This window comes from Camelus ferus, chromosome 34, assembly GCF_009834535.1.
Source record: "Camelus ferus isolate YT-003-E chromosome 34, BCGSAC_Cfer_1.0, whole genome shotgun sequence".
In the NCBI taxonomy this organism is placed as follows: domain Eukaryota; kingdom Metazoa; phylum Chordata; class Mammalia; order Artiodactyla; family Camelidae; genus Camelus; species Camelus ferus.
Genome location: NC_045729.1, coordinates 1837929 through 1853902, shown reverse-complemented (window position 1 = coordinate 1853902; position 15974 = coordinate 1837929). Strand labels below are relative to the sequence as shown.

The window sequence follows — 15974 nt, the reverse complement described above, 5'->3', positions numbered from 1 at the left end:
ATAGAAACTCCTCAAAATATTCCTACCCAGGGTAACAAAATCAATCACAATCACTTACTTTAGCATAGAATAAGAGCCAGATGCTCACAAGCACATACGCACACATTTTTATTAAAAGGTAAGGTGATTAGTTAATTTACCCTCAAGTAATTTATTCTCATTTCCGTATGTAAATAGCATATTTCTAAAATCCACTCATTCTGTTCATTTGTTTCCATATTTACACAATTTCCCCCACCATGTAATGTTTTATGCCCTTGATCATTAATTACATTTTGTTATTACGAATAAAGGTCTGGGGGGAGGGTATGGCCCAGTGTAGAGTGTATAGCCCAGGGTATAGCCCGGTGTAGGGTATAGCCCAGGGTAGAGCACGCTTAGCATGCGTGAGGTCTTGGGTTCAGTACCTCCATTTTAAAAGATAAAAAAATAAACCTAATCTCCTCCCCAACCCCCCAAAAAAGTCCTCGAGAATAAAGGTCTGTTTGAATAGCTAGATGATACATACACAGCTACTCTGGAAAGAAACTGATACTGATGGTAACAGCATGATAATACTCCTCTTTTATATGTAGATAATCTATACAATTATTCACTGTCCCAAGCCTTTCTGTTTGAAAGAAAAAAATCCTTCTAGAACTGGCAGCTTGGTGATACTTGGCATCTATGAAGGTCCAGGGAGCTGTCAGAGATACCAAGACACGGGGACAGCCTGTAGATGTGTCTGTCCTGGACTCATGCCAGCTGTTGAGCAATCTGGTACCAAGACTCCTGGCAACTATGAGGACTCAGAAGTCTCCAAACTGCCAATGTCTTTGCCTCAAGAGAGAAATTTGGGAGACAGAAGGTACTGACAGAGGCATGTGCCCAACAGAGAGCACGAACTCAAAGATTAATGCCTCCTAAACCCTAGCGTAAACTATGGACTGTGGTTGATAATAACGTGCCCATGTTGGTTCATCGATTGTACCAAACATGCCACACTGACGAGGGACGCTGAGGGGAGGGGAGTATGTATGTGTGGGTGGGGAGGGCTGTGTGCAGGCTCTCTGTATTTTCTGCTCAGTTCTGTTGTGAACCTGAAACTGCTCTAAAGGAATAAAGTCTATTAAAATTGTTTTTAATTTAAAAAATGGACAGAAAACAAACCCATCAAAAAAAAAAAAAAAAAAGAAGATCTATGCCATCTAATCTTGAGGAAACAAGTTTTGTTTAATTGTTCATATTGAAAGAAATCAAACTTTAGAATATTACACCTGGGTGTTTTCTCTAAGGAAAAACATCCACATCAACTAGGTAGAGATTAGGGATCACAAAGAAGTACCTGGGAACAGAAATAAGCCTGTGGGCTGAGGGGCAGACATATCATGAATAAGAATAGCCATATGTAGAAAGTCATCTTGAAGAGGCAGAATGTTTCCGCGGGGCTTTCCCGAGATGCCCTCAGCCCCCTGAGCGTGAGGACCAGTGGCGTGGAGCTGAGTGGTCAGCTTCCACATCTCTGCTCCTGAGGACACCAGCAGCCTTCTGATTATGATCTAGCTTCCAGGCAGAGCCTGCCTGCGTCAGTGAAGAAATAATCAAGTCCTCTGGGTAAGGAAATAATGAACTGGTTTCACTGGCTTCCTGTGACCACGCCCTAACCTGGTCACAGACGACTGGACAAGAACGGACAGATGACCCAAGTCCAGCCTGTTACCTCCCCATCTTTCTCAGGCATTTGAGGTAAGTCTCTTGGTTAGTAGGACTATCTTAGCGTCTCATTACAGTTTTTTACTAATGATTTGGTTTCCGATCTGATAAAGCTGATGACTCCAGCACAAGGTCTACGAAGACCTGGAAAGAGCGCTGCTCTGCAGCCGCAAGAAACTGGGAGCTCAGACCCAGCAGGATGGCTACTGTCAAAAAGAGCAGAAAACAACAAGTGTTGGGAGGATGTGAAGAAACTGGAGCCCTTGTGTACTACTTGTGGGAAAAATGGTGGCAGCCACTGTGGAAAACAGTATGATGGTTTCTCAAAAGACTAAACATAGATTTACTATACGATCAAGCAATTCCACTTCTGCGTACATACCCCAAAGAACTGAAAGCAGGGGCTCAAAAAGATGTCTATATGTTCACGTTCATAGAAGTACTTTTCACAGCAGCCAAAAAGTGGAAACCACCCCGATGTCCACTGGTGGATGAACTGACAAGCAAAATGTATACACATACACTGAAATCCTACTCAGCCTTACAAGGGAAGGGAATTCTGATACATGCTGTAACATGGATGAACTTCAAAAACACGCTGAGTGAAACGAACTAGACGCAAAAGGCACAATTCTGCTTATGCGAAGGTACCTAGAATGGTCAAGTTCATAGTAACCAAAAACAGAATAGTGGCTGCCAGGGGCTTGAGGAGCTACTGTTTTATGGGCACAGTCTCAGTTTGGAATGATCATCGGATCTGGAGATGGACACTGGTATGGTTGCATTACAATGCGAATGTACTTAATGCCGCTGATCGTATACATAAAAATGGTTAAAATGGCAAATTTTATGTGATATATATATATGATATATAAATTCTATGTGATATACATATACATATATATGTATACATCTCAGTTTTTTAAAAAGCCATAGAAAAATGTCAGTGGTAGAATCTAGGCTGTGGGTATATGGATGCATTTCACTATAAAATCTTCTGACTTTGCTGTATGTTTGAAATTTTCTATAATAGGGAAAACCCCTAGGAAGTCGGCTTGTCTCTTCTCGGCAATGCCTTTCTACCTCACTGAACACCTTTTGAAAGCAGTCAACCAATCAAGTTTTATTAAAAGCACCCATCATTTGGCCAAAACATCACTTTAGGGTCCTCAGAGGTCTCTTTCACAAAAAGTCTGAAAATTGAAAGCCACAGTAACACTTAAGTGAGAAGTCACAGGACATCAATTTTTAAGTTGAGTATCCTCAACTTAACAAAGACAGATTAACAAGTTGAACAAATACAGATTCTCCAAAGTGACACTGCAGTACATGCAGGCTGACGTGCACCATGCACTACTGGCGACTTGTCTGTGCCTCGTCGCATCTGGCATTTTTTCTGGTGACATGGCAAAGGCTGAGAACCTGCGTCTAGTTAGGAAGAGACCTGAACTATCACAGGAAACCTTAGTTCTCGTTTCATTTCTGCTGTTAACTGGCTGTATGGTTTTAGACTTACTCTGCCTGCACCTAACTTTCCACATCTATAAAAGGAAGAAGCTAAGCAACATGGCTTCTCAAGTTTCCTCCACACTCTAAGCTGATCAGTAAAAAGTATCTCAGCCATCAACACTTTTCTAAACCTTCAAAACTGTAACCGATATAATTCAACAGCAGTTTGGCTATAAGGATATATATAAAAATGTTAGATAAACACACACACACACATAGCTTAAAATATGGCCAATTCTTCATTCAACAGTTATTAGTTGAACAACAATTACGTGCCAGTCTCTCTTAACACTTACTAGCAATTCAACAGTTCCACATGTTAGATAAGACTCCCTTCTCTCATGAAGCTTATGAATAGCACTAGACAAACCAATAAGCAAATAAGTGCTATTATAGGAAGAATTAAAACAGGGGAATTTGAAAGAGAGTGACTGGGTGGCTGTTTTAGACCAGGTGGTCAGGGATGGCTTCTTGGAGGAAGTGATATCGCAACTAAGATGCAAATGACAAGGAGGAGCCTGGGCTGTGGAGATTCTACGGGGAAAGGAACAGGTAAAGAAGGCAGGAAACAAGCCTGGTGTGCCGGAGGGAACAAGGAAGTGGCAAGGAGAGTGACAGGAATTAACGCTGCGGTTAGACAGGGGTCAGATCAAGCAGCCTCTGCCAGTCAGGGCAAGTGATCTGCACTTTATTCTAGAATCACCATGTCACCCGTGGGGAGGGTGCGTTAGAGAAGGGCAAGCACTGAACTGTGCGGACCACGATGCCATCTAGGTGAGACGTTCTAGGGGCTTAGACTAGAGAGGTCACAGCCTTCTGATCTCACATTCAGCAGAAGAGGTGACAGACAGCTCTACCAAGAATCACAGCCCTAGACAGCAAGCCGTCCACCCCCGCATGGCTATAATAATAAGAACCTTGATACTTTAACTTTGTAGGAGGCTTGGTTAAAAAAACATTGTGTCTATATATAACCAGGCCTGGTACAAAGGAAATGTTTCAGGGCTGTTATTATTATAGCTATGTGGGAGTAGACAGCTTATATATATAAATTTATATATAAAAGTGTTTATATATTAAGATGTTGCTATTAATATATTAATGTTATGTATTAATAAAAATTTATATATTAAAAAAATTATTTGACTTACAAAAATATTGTAAAATACTATAAAATGCAGAAACTAGGTGTGCTCACTGTTACTGGGGTATCACTGCTTCTAGGCCCTCTCAGTGGAAAGAGCTTGCAAACACGAGTGATTGCCAAGGGCGGGAAACGGGGAGGGGGGCTGATGCAGAAGGAGCAGCACGGCGGGGCCACGGAACTGTTCTGTATCACGACTGTGTGTCTGTGAAAACGTACAGAACCACACGCCAGGAGAGAATGAATTTTACTGTATATAAACAAAACCCAAGACAAAAACCCCTGGGGGGAGGGGGGAGGGTATAGCTCAAGTTGTAGAGCACATGCTTAGCATGCACGAGGTACTGGGTACTGGGAATTGAACCCAGTACCTCCTCTAAACATAAATAAGTAAATAAACCTAATTACCTCCGCCCACAAAAATAAATAAAAAATTAAAAAGAATTTTTAAAAATTAAAAAAAAAAATCATCAGGATGTGGAGGGAACCCAAAATGAAACACAAACTAACAAATAAACCTAACACTATTACAAGTGAATAATAAAGCCACATGGAGGGGACAGGAGAAAAAAAGAACCAATCTAACTTGTGGAGAGCAGTACTTTGACTGGATACTGAAGAGGTTAATGACAAAGAAAACTGAAGCTGGGCACAACACCGTGCTCAGTACTGACCCTCGTTCCTCACAGGAGGCCCGTGGGGTAGCAATCCTGACACTACCTTACAGGGTGTGCAAATAACTGAACACATTGCAGATAATGAGAGCCAGGTTTCTCACGGTTGGAGGGAAAAAAATTACAAATAAGGAAGAAAGCGAGAGTGATCCTCGTGGTACTGCACTGAATCAGAGATGGCATTGTGAGCTTACGGTTTAAAAATGTGATGGTGTGTACGTGGATAAAAATACATATACACATGTAAGTAAACACAGAAACAGAGATAAATACAGATGTATGTGTATGCATGAGTTCATATACATACATTTATTTCCAGGCCTATTTGGGGGGCTTTATATTTATTAATTCATTGAATATTTCCACCCAAAATTTGAGAGAACACTACTCATCCCCATTTTACAGAAACTAGTAAGTGGCAGAGCTAAAGTATCAACCCTTGTGGGCCGGTTCCACAGCCTGAGGGCGTGACCAGCGCACTGTACTGCCTCTTACAAAGTGAAGGGAGTTCACCCCCCCACAAACAGCCAGCAGCATGAAGGAGACAAAAGGAAGCACGCAGGGAGCGGGAAGGAGCAGGGCAGCTTTGTGTGATGTGACCATGTCCTAGTTAGGCTTCAGTAGTCTGGCCCGAGGTCACCGCTGAAAAGCTTTTAACAATCATCACCTTAGAGTGATGGCCACCAAGAACTCGTGTGGTTTTGTGTTTCCATTAAGAGAGCTGGAGCCCGTTTTCCCCTCATAGTTACAACTACTCATCTCATGCTGACCATCAAAAGGAGCCATAAGCCACATGAGGGCAACTACATGCCACCTGTCAAGGAACAGGGCATTTAAGACCTAAGAACAGTCACAGACTCAGATGCCAAACCCAACATTTTCCAGACTCTTACTAGGAGCCCAGTGCTTCTTGAAACTTTTGACTGTGATGGACTAACTCATTTAATTCTCATGAGACAGATAACTGTTTTATTCTCTGAGACATGGAAAAACTGACGCAAAGAGAAGTTACCCAAAGTGCCAAAGACCACACAGCTAGTGTGAAGCCAGGACGTGTCACTGCTGTACTATGATGCCGCTCGTAAAAAGCTACGCTTTTCAGTGGTAAGCGTCCGACAAATCAGATAAACACCAGTAACTGATATTCATAAAGCCCAGCACAGAAGTTTCAAGTGTTAAAAATGTGTAACTTTCACTTTAAACCCACGCATTTTAAGAGCTGACTAAGTATTGTACTCAAAATGTTTAAAAGAAAAAAGCCCTGCCTTCCTCATTCAGTAAATCTGTTGTAGGTATTTTGATGCCGTCTAATGATTTCTAACACCAGAATGACTGGTGATAATTCTCAGATCTGCATTTGCTTCAAACTAAATCTACCCAACAGTATTTTTTCTGCTAAGTAACCTGCCATCATTTGCAGATTTTTCGGTCTGTATCTTGGGCAGCAGGAATTTAAGGAGATTTTAAAAAATGGAACAAAAGAAATTATAAAAATAACTTAGGGATGCTTTAAAACTCTTCACAGTGGCATTCTGCCTTTGGATTTAATGTCAGGAAAAAATATAATAGTATAAAAGTAAAATAAACAAGATTATTAAAAAAGTTTTCTTTAGAATACATAAGCAAGAAATACCACAGCCACAATTATTTGAGCCACTTAAAAGAAAGCCATAAATATTTCAAAGTTATCACCATATGCTAGCACATGTAACAAATACCTCATGTCCTGGATAAGAGAGACCCTGAGTGTTGGCAACATGACTCCTGAGTCAGATTTTCTTCTTTCTGGTCCAAGGGCAACTAGAAAAATATCAGCAAAGTATTAGAAAAAGAACAGTAAGGACTTAAAAAAAAATCTGCATGATTCACATTCCATAAATAAATACTCTGAAATTACTTTGATATGAACACATTTTAAAGACAGAAAAGCTCAACTCTGTTCCCCGAAATGTTCCTGCTTTATCAATACAGTAAACCAGTCCTTTCCTTTCTAGTTGGTCTGGGGCTCTATTTGAAAATTTTAAATGAGTCATAAAAGCCCACTTACCAAATAAGATAATGTGTGCACATTCTGGCCAGAAAGGCCAGTCATTTTCTAAAGCTATCACTCTAATAGCTCTGAATAATTACATGAAAGCAGTGTCTGTAAATTAACCTATGAAGCACATGCATCACTTCTGGGCTCATGAACATCATACAATTTCCCCTCTACTCTGAAAGAATGTTTATAAAGGAAAAGCTAAGGGTTTGGATGCTTCAGTCTGGTAAGTTTCTACTTCAAGGTTCAGAATCCCAACCACAGTACGTGCAGTGAGTAATCTAAACGGATGTTTGGAAGTGTAATGTCCATGAGTCATGCGCTTACGAAGCTTGAACAGTTAACATTTATAAAAGGAGGAGAGATTTTTCTCTTATATAGCAACGGCCAAGCAATCAATTATTGGCTAACATGTTGTTGCTGGAGTGCTCAGTGCCACTTTAAATGAGATGCCACGGAGTTTTGTGCCCTTTTATTTCTTGTGTGTGTGTGTGTGTGTGTGTGTGTGTGTGTGTGCCTTTTTATTTCCATTTTCCTATCTGTAAATGAAAGCTAAATCGCAACATCACACTTGGTAAATATATCAACACAACGAGGATTTAGGATGTGGGCTTTTGCTGTGTATTAAACCTGCATTTTCTCAGTCTTCAGATCCATTCTGCTTTGGGGGGCCAGGATACGATACTGGAACACAAACACACATGAAGCCGGCACTGAGGGCAGACAGACAGGGGACCCCTCGGTGGACTAGGATCTGCACGTTTTTGCACCTGGTGAAAGGAGCTGGGCTGACACGTGGCAGGGGATTGTGCTGTGTTCACCCTCCTCTCTGAGCCGATCACCACGTGAGTGTCATTAGTGAAAGAACACTCCTCTTTTTGGGGAGAAGGGGAAATACCTCGGAGAATGCCGCGACACCCCAGACGATTAGCATGAAAGGTGGCCACACAAGTGGTTGAGAAGAGAAAAAGAACAAGACCACGAGGCAGGAGAAAGGAGCTGAGGCCAACATCAGCGACTTGGTTAAAGGGAAACAGGACAATAAGAAGGAATCACGCCTCAGGGGGCAGAGAACAGGCAGGAGACTTCATAAAGGAGGAGTCTGACGTTTAAAGACGCGGAGCATCCCCAGTGAGCGTGGCCACAGGTCTAAGCACACTCTGGGAATCCTCTTTTGGAATCCTGTATTCCAGCCACCCTCCGCTGATCAATGCTCCTTAAACACGCGATGTACTTCCACGTCTCCGTGCAGTCTGTTGAAGTCTTCAGTGTATCCTTTGTCGCTTCGGCATCTTTCTCCCTGTTTATAGCCTAGTTATCACTTTAGATTAAGAATAGCACTTAATGTTAACGTTTAAGAACGTGGCTTTCTCAAACCCCGAAAGAACTTAAAAGCACACTGTCATTTAACTTTTCTATGGTCTGTTTTCTCAGCTGAAAACTGGGGCCAGTCACGGTACCTACCTTATTCAAACAGCAAAGTGACTGGCTCAAAGTTAAGTTCTCAAAACAAAAACAAAAACAAAAAACCACAACTAAAATGAATTTAAGCTTTAATTTTGCCTCTGAAATCTTTTCTGAATATTCCCTCCCCCCAGACACACTGTTGATACTAAGTATGAATATAAACTGTTTTAATATATACTATCCCATAATTATAACTTTCTTTTAAATTTTTTTAATCTCAATTTTGCAAATGAAGAAACTGAGGCTCAAAGAGAAACCTGCCCAATCATATCCATTAATTAAAAGGGGCAGAGTGTTCTGCTGTCATGTCCAGTGGGTTGTTATCTTAAGGATGCTTTCTGGCTTATAGTTTGACTGAGACAAAGGTATTCATGTCATTAAGGAAAACAGAGAGAAGAAGGGAGAAAGCCTGACGGGGACAGGAAGAGGGAGAGGTGCCAAGATAAAGAGCTTGTTTTGGGATGTGCTGAGTTTGAGGTCCCAGTGGGCTACGGATGTCTGGGAACTAGGGCTGGAGACACAGATTTATGAAAAATCTGCCGATGGGACAGTTGGATGATAACACTGAACCAGCTGTCAACAAAAAGAGGCTGAAGTCCTAACCCCCAGCACATCTGCAACAGCATGTGTTGTTTGAGTCACCCAGCTTGCGGTCCTCTATAATGGCAGCCCCAGGAAATCCATTTTTTTGTAGGTCATTATTAAGTTTGGAGGAAAGGTTAGAAAACTGTGAACAAAGTGCAGATCAGGGGTTAAGGAGTGAGGCCATACTTTTCACATATAGATCTACAATCTAAGAAAGTCTCCATGAAGTCTACTCTGGCCACAAGGAAATTTTATGAACTATTTAAATGTATATTTCTATAGTATTTCTTAATTCGCTATACTCAAATGTGATAGGCCACTTTCTCCTTCAATACAAACACTCATGGATTTACCACTTAGCCACAGGAATTCCCTTGGTACAGTTGCCTGAATCAGAGATACTGCATGGACAAGTTTTCAGAGGCAGGGGATCCATGTATTATTTTTATAAAACCATCTATAGTCTATTGGCCAGTACGTTATTAAAAGAAAACTTCTGATGAAGATAAGATGTTTGAAAAGTGACTGCAAATTCCTGGCTAGATCCAGAACCACCACTTGAAAGCAGGGCTTCCACTCCCTCTGCACCCTACCCCACCCCTGCCAGCTGTTTGAAAAATTCCATTTAAAGTTTAGTGGAACCCCGTCTGAGGATGCAAGGTTTGAGAACAATACTTTGTCTAGGCTGGTCAACATTTTTAAAGGTAGAAATTTTGGGGTGATGTGTCAGGAAGAGTCCTCTTTCTAGAATCAACCACATTCTGAGATCCCGTCTCTAATAGGACTTCTAACTGCCAGGCATGCTGACGTGGCCAAAATCTGATTAGATCAAAATCAAGACAGTTTTAAAAGACATAGGGGAAACTTCAGTGCGTATCAGCAAGTGAAAGAAGCCAACCTGAAAAGGCCACATACTGTAGGACTTGAACTGTATGAGATTCCGGATAAGGCAAAACTATGGAGACAGTAAGCAGATCAGTGGTTGCCCCAGGGGAGGGGAGAGGGAGGGACGAACAGGTGGAACACATGATTATTAGGGCAGTGAAGCGGTTCTGTGTGATCCTGTAATGGTGGCTCCATGTCAGTAACATACATTTGTCTAAACCCACAGTACGCACAACACACCAACAGTGGACCCTCATGTAAACTATGGGCTTAGGGTGGTATCTGTCCGTGCGGTTCATCCACTGAATGGACTGCTCTGGTGGAGGAAGAGGATAACGAGGGAGGCTACGCACGTGTGGGGGCAGAGGGTATAGGGGAAATGTCTGTACCGTCTGCTCAATATTGCTATGAACCTAAAACTGCTCTAAAAATAAAATCTATTAAAACAATTAAAGACAGTCTACCCTGCTATGGTCCTCTTGCTAAGATAGACCTTTTCGCTTCCTCTGCAACCCTTAAAATGTCTGATTCCTGTTTAGTGCCGCTTCTGAAACAACAATCTATCATTTAATCTCATCCTGGTTCAATGCTAATAAGAGCTGCGTTCAAACCCTCCGTGAATCTCTAAGGACGGAGGCACTTTCCTTAGTATGAAGATGCAGACTGTTTACTGCTGGTAATTAGGAGGCTGAGAAGCTTTGGCAAACAAAAAGCATTTTTTGGGGAAGAAACCAAACACCCAGATTTAAAATCACGAAAGCCAATGAACTGCTAATTTCCGTGTAATTAGAACACATTGTTTCTCAATAATGAACTACTTTATTTTTAAACTGATGTTTTCATATACATTTCACACTGTCATATTTTTAAGTCCTAGCTCCATGGGCTGAATCATCAGAAGTGTTAGAGCAATATTTATCAAATCCACCCCTCCAAACAGACAATACATTTGATTTCAAAAGCTACACAGCTTACGTTAATCCTCCTCAGGATCTACAACTGTTTAGCTCGTGTTTGTTCTTAGATCTCTGGCCCTTCGTTATTTGCCAGTGCAGCACAGTGACTGCATGAGGCTTTGACACGTTCCATACTTCTGAGCCTTGACTTCGAGTTTCACTGGTGCCACTACTGACTGATCGAAGGGCCCTGCAAATGGCTGGGTCTCTGGTCTCTAGCTTCACCGCCCAACATTTGACCATTCAAAGCCATGGACTTGCTGGTGCTGCCTGGTAGCTACTCTAACAGCTGGACATTCTCACGTGCCAATCTGGCACAGAGTCAAATGCTTCCACCTCCCTGCTTAACTGAGCCTGGCTTTCCAACATTTCATCCTACGAACTGTTATTTCTTCCTAGGAATTTATTTGTTCTAATTAGGGCGGGCTACTTTAGTTATGGTCTTAAGATTTAAACAGCTAAATTCTCAACAAACACAAGTAAATGACAGTGGTAAGTTTCAGGAGATACACCAATGCATTGTTAGTTTTTCAACAGAGAAAGAGAGAAAGGAGGTGGACACTAGAGGATGCTTTTAAACTTGATCTCAATCTTCATAAGTACAGTTACATCCTGGGACATAAGAACCTTGACATTCTATTTAGAGGGGCTCCTGGGTAATCTAGCATCAAATTCGTATCCTTAGCTGTCTCAGTGGATACATTGAAAAACTAGGTTTCCAACCATAAACACCACACTTAGGGTAGTGCTGCCCTCTAGGGGCAGTGAGGGGAATAGAAATAGGGTGCTTCAATTACACTTAATGCTTTATTTCTTTAGAAGGCAGTCGGCTTGTGAGGGTTTTTTTTAACTTAATTTTTAAAAAATATTTTTCAATGTTTAAAGTCATCCATAATTTTAGAAACTGTTCCCAAATAACTGATTCAGTATAAAACATTTCTCTCTACTAGCTTTCCACTGTTACTTCTACTTTCTGTGAAATAGATGATTATTTTGCATAAAGAAAAACAAGCTCCTTGTTATGAAAAATATACAACAGGCAGACCATCTAGGAAACCTATAAAACTCTAACTGGCTAAAGAATCATGCCACACTAGCATGATGTCTTGTTATAAACTGAAGGAAAAAAAAATCTGATTTCTGAAGATTTTGGAGACACACGTGTATGTTTTCTCCCCTGAAAGATTAATGGTGTGATAAACTTTTATTTAAGAAAAAAAAAATCAGTGTACAGCACAGCCTTGTACTGATGAGAGTAAGGAACACCACTTGTAGGATTCTTTACACTTCACTGGGGTTTTCGAATGTTTTCTGACTCGATCAACTTCACAGCCTCGGCATGGCTAATATTGGCTTCCCTATCTTGGGGAAGAGGAAGCTGTAGGTCAGAGAGATCAAGGAACTTTCCCCAGGTCTCAAAGCTAGGGAATAATATTGCTCCTTCTGCTTTACCCCACTACTGGCAAGACGGGGCGACTTTCAACGTGAGAGACGAGGTGGAGGCAAAGCCAGGAGGTACTGATTCTTCACGTGGTCCATTGCTGCCAGAGATGTGGAAACAATCAAGCCCATGAATTCTCACCTGGCGATTCTGCAAGGTGCTCCTGTTTCTCTTCTCTGTCCTGAAACTGAATTAAATGTGACCACAAAGCCGACTTCCCCTGAAAGTACAAGGTATGCACATTTTTTCATTTTATAAGAAATAATTCATCAGAAAATAACTTCTCACCAAAACTGTTCACAACTGAAATGGCTATTTTGAAGTTGGGGGACCCAAGTTCACCCATTCCGAGCTGTGTGGCATTCTGAGCATCTCAGGCCATGTGTAGTGAGGGTCATCCTCTGCCTCCCTGAGAAGACTGGCAACAGCCTGAGAAGGGCAGCTAAGCTAAAGCCAGAAGCGCCGGCACGGAGACGCCCGACCTCAGCTCAGCCATCACTTAGCGGTATGTAACCCGGGCTGTCTACGCTGGCCACGCTAGTAACCGTGGAGTTAAAGGGTCTAGCAGCACAGGACATATTCGGGTCCGCAAATATGCCTGGATATATGCAGTAGCCACGAGGGGAGAACACTGGGGCAAGAGGAGAAAGAGAAAAGGGCAGGAAGAAAGTCACATGCACACAATAGGATAAAAAAAAAAAAAAAAAAAGAACGGAAAGAGAGACTAGAAGCACAAAAGCGAAGAAATCGCCTGATTTTTCCACTGTGAATAACCAGGTAACTTCAAACGGCAAAGAACTGTTAATTCCCGCTAATGGGTTTCTTCCCCAAACGGTGACGAAAGCAGACGCTTAATGGAATCGACAGGGGACAGCCTCTGCAGGGAGGGTGCTGTTTTATCCTTTCCTGTTTACCAGGTAAGAGCCCCGAACTGCCTGCTAATCATGGGTTCTGCTTTCTTTTTCTGGAATGAAAATACCTGTGGCGTATTTCCAGTCATCCTGCGACAAAGGAGTGTAGCCTTTAATTTGGATGGTGTCTTTTTCTCTTTGTTACTTTCCTTAACTGGGCTCCCAAGGGCCCCTTGAGGCTGTTACCTGCTTGACCTGCAAACCGTGGCTCCATATCCTTTCCAGGAGGTCACAGAGGCTGGCGATCAGGGTGTTCTCCTCCAGGCCGGTTATGTTCGCTTCTCCATGGCCCAGCTCCACTGCTTCGTGTCCCATCTTCTCCACCAACATGCGTTTTGTCTGAAAACATCACGTGTGGTCATAAGTGCTACCCGCCCAGCAGTGAGGCCAAAGCCAAGTCAACTCCTGGACCAGGAGGCCTGGGTTCCCTTCATTATACTTCCAACTGCAGAGGCTGAATCACCCAGGGAAAAGGTCTTAACTCTGTGGTCGACTAACTGGAATATCATTGTATACTTCTACTATTTTGTCACAGAAATAGAGGCTCACTAGAGAGACTCTGATGCGGTTTTAAAATATCCCCATGTACATGCTTACGTACATCAATTTTCAGATTACTAATGTGAGAGATACAGGGGAATTACACCAGATGCAGAAAATGTACAGTAAGAACCTGAAACCCCATCCTGCCACAACCACTCGCCCTTCATCTCAGCAAATTAAAGATATTCACGCTTAGGCAAAAATCACAATACAAGGGGGCAGCTCTGAATTGTTTCAGCATTCTCCCACTTGTGAGGGAAGCAGACCTCTTTCTTTCCTTCCTCTTTTTCTCTTTTATCTCTTCTCTGCTACGAGTATGCACCGAACGTGCAAAGGAAATGGAAATCAGTTTCAAGTAAGTTAAGGTACAACGGACTTAGCTGCCCTTACAAAATGTAAAGAGAGAGAGAACCTAGTTCCTTTAGGCAACGCAAGGGCCTCTCTGCCTGGTTCAGCGCTGCATGCTGATGCTCAAACAGCGCATTTACTGAACACACAGAGAAGGTACTCAAGAAACCACTGTCAAATGAATGAAACTATTGGCTAAAATGATGCTCTGAGTTTTGTCAGTATGTCCTGTTACCTCTGATAAACAAAGATGTCTAAGAGCAGACTCGTGTGTAATCCAGACAAACCTGTAACACAGCTAAGAGGCCTTCCTTCTGGGTACACACACACGCGTATGTGCACAGGTAAGGGTCTACACGTGTGCACAAAGAGACACAAACAAAAAATGTGTTGTCTTTCACATAAGGTGACAATGTCCCTGACACTTCTGACTGGCTTAGCATTTGTTTATGCTGGAGAGGCAGACAGCGACGGCTGAAAGGTGAGGAAACCTGTGGCGGGCTCCCGCGTCACCGACTGCAGGGGCAATGGTGCAGCCACGGAGGGCCACGCTCCAGGAAGAGCGTACTTCGAGGCAAGCTACAGGCTCAGGTCAGGGCTGGCTCAGCTCATCTCAGCTTCACACACGGAGTGACTGTGAAAGGACGCGGTCCTGCATTGGTGAGCAATACGTACCTTCATTCTACATTCTTTTAATAAGCCTTCTACAAATTTCCAGTTGGTCTGTGCAATCACTGCAGGAGAGAGGTCTGACAGTTTGGGTTGTCTTAGGCTTTTTCCTAAACTTCGTGCCTCTTGCATGTATTTCTAAAAATTAAAAGAGTATTTTTAATGCATAAACATCAAGCATTCTTCTGACCTACTTAACCCTTACAAACAAGTGCAGGAACAAGATGCAAAAAAGGCCGTGAGTGTATCTGTGCAACAGCAGTTCCAGGTTTAGCGCACGGGAAGGCAGAGGGCACTCGCACCCCCTCTGCTGTCAGCCCTGTGACACCGAGGGGGACGGAAACCACGCCAAGTCAAAACTCACTCAAAATGAGATGGGGTTTCATCTAGTTTAGTCTTTTTATTGGGGATCCTCAAGGGGGTGGTTGTCAGGATCACAGCTGGGATGGAAAAACAGGGGTGTCTGGATAACAAACCCAAGCTTCTCCAGGAACCCAGTGATGCTCAGACCACTGGTTTCCTCCACTCATCGCCTCACAGACCAAGAAACTTGAGCGTGCCTCTTGCCTTGTAGGCAGTGTTCTCCAACCCCATCCTTTGCTCTAATCAAGTCACAACAGTAAAATCAGGAGCTCTGGAGAACGGTTGCAGTTAATCTCATGACCTCAGACGTGTTTGCTTATTTATAAAAGCAGCATGAAACGTGCCCACATACCTCACAAGAAAGGCTATGAGATCACTCTGAAAACGACCACGAGCTCCAAATGCAGGAAGATGGCTTGTTTCCGAGACGTGTTTGCTACATCCCCCACCCTTGTCATGTTCCACAATCAAGAGAAAGTGGAAATGTCATACTATTTTAGGAGACACTGATGGCTCAGAGAGGACCACAGACACCCAGTCCACTGCTGCTGAGCTCTGGTTAGCAAACTTCCAGGAAAAACATGACTACACGTAATTAGCGCAGGACAGCTGCCGTGCCTCCTACCTACGGCACCTGCAAAAGCGTATCTAGACACCTTATGTTTGCATTAGGACCCCAGGGCAGAGTCTCCGAAAGGTCTAAGTGTCTCAGGGCCGTATTTAGAGAATAATTGCTCTAAATTATATAG

General features: G+C 42.7%; 1 protein-coding gene across 2 annotated transcripts in view; it reads right to left on the bottom strand.

Moving 5' to 3' along the window:
• The window catches only part of DENND5B (DENN domain containing 5B), a 157147-nt gene that overhangs the window by 27344 nt on the left and 113829 nt on the right, over positions 1–15974 (bottom strand). For both annotated transcript variants that reach the window (XM_032473248.1, XM_032473249.1), the window contains 4 exons: positions 14869–15000; positions 13489–13641; positions 12533–12611; positions 6738–6819 (listed from right to left, as the gene is read on the bottom strand). In XM_032473248.1, coding sequence (XP_032329139.1) covers positions 6738–6819; positions 12533–12611; positions 13489–13641; positions 14869–15000 — 446 coding nt within the window. The remainder of the gene's footprint in view (positions 1–6737; positions 6820–12532; positions 12612–13488; positions 13642–14868; positions 15001–15974) is intronic.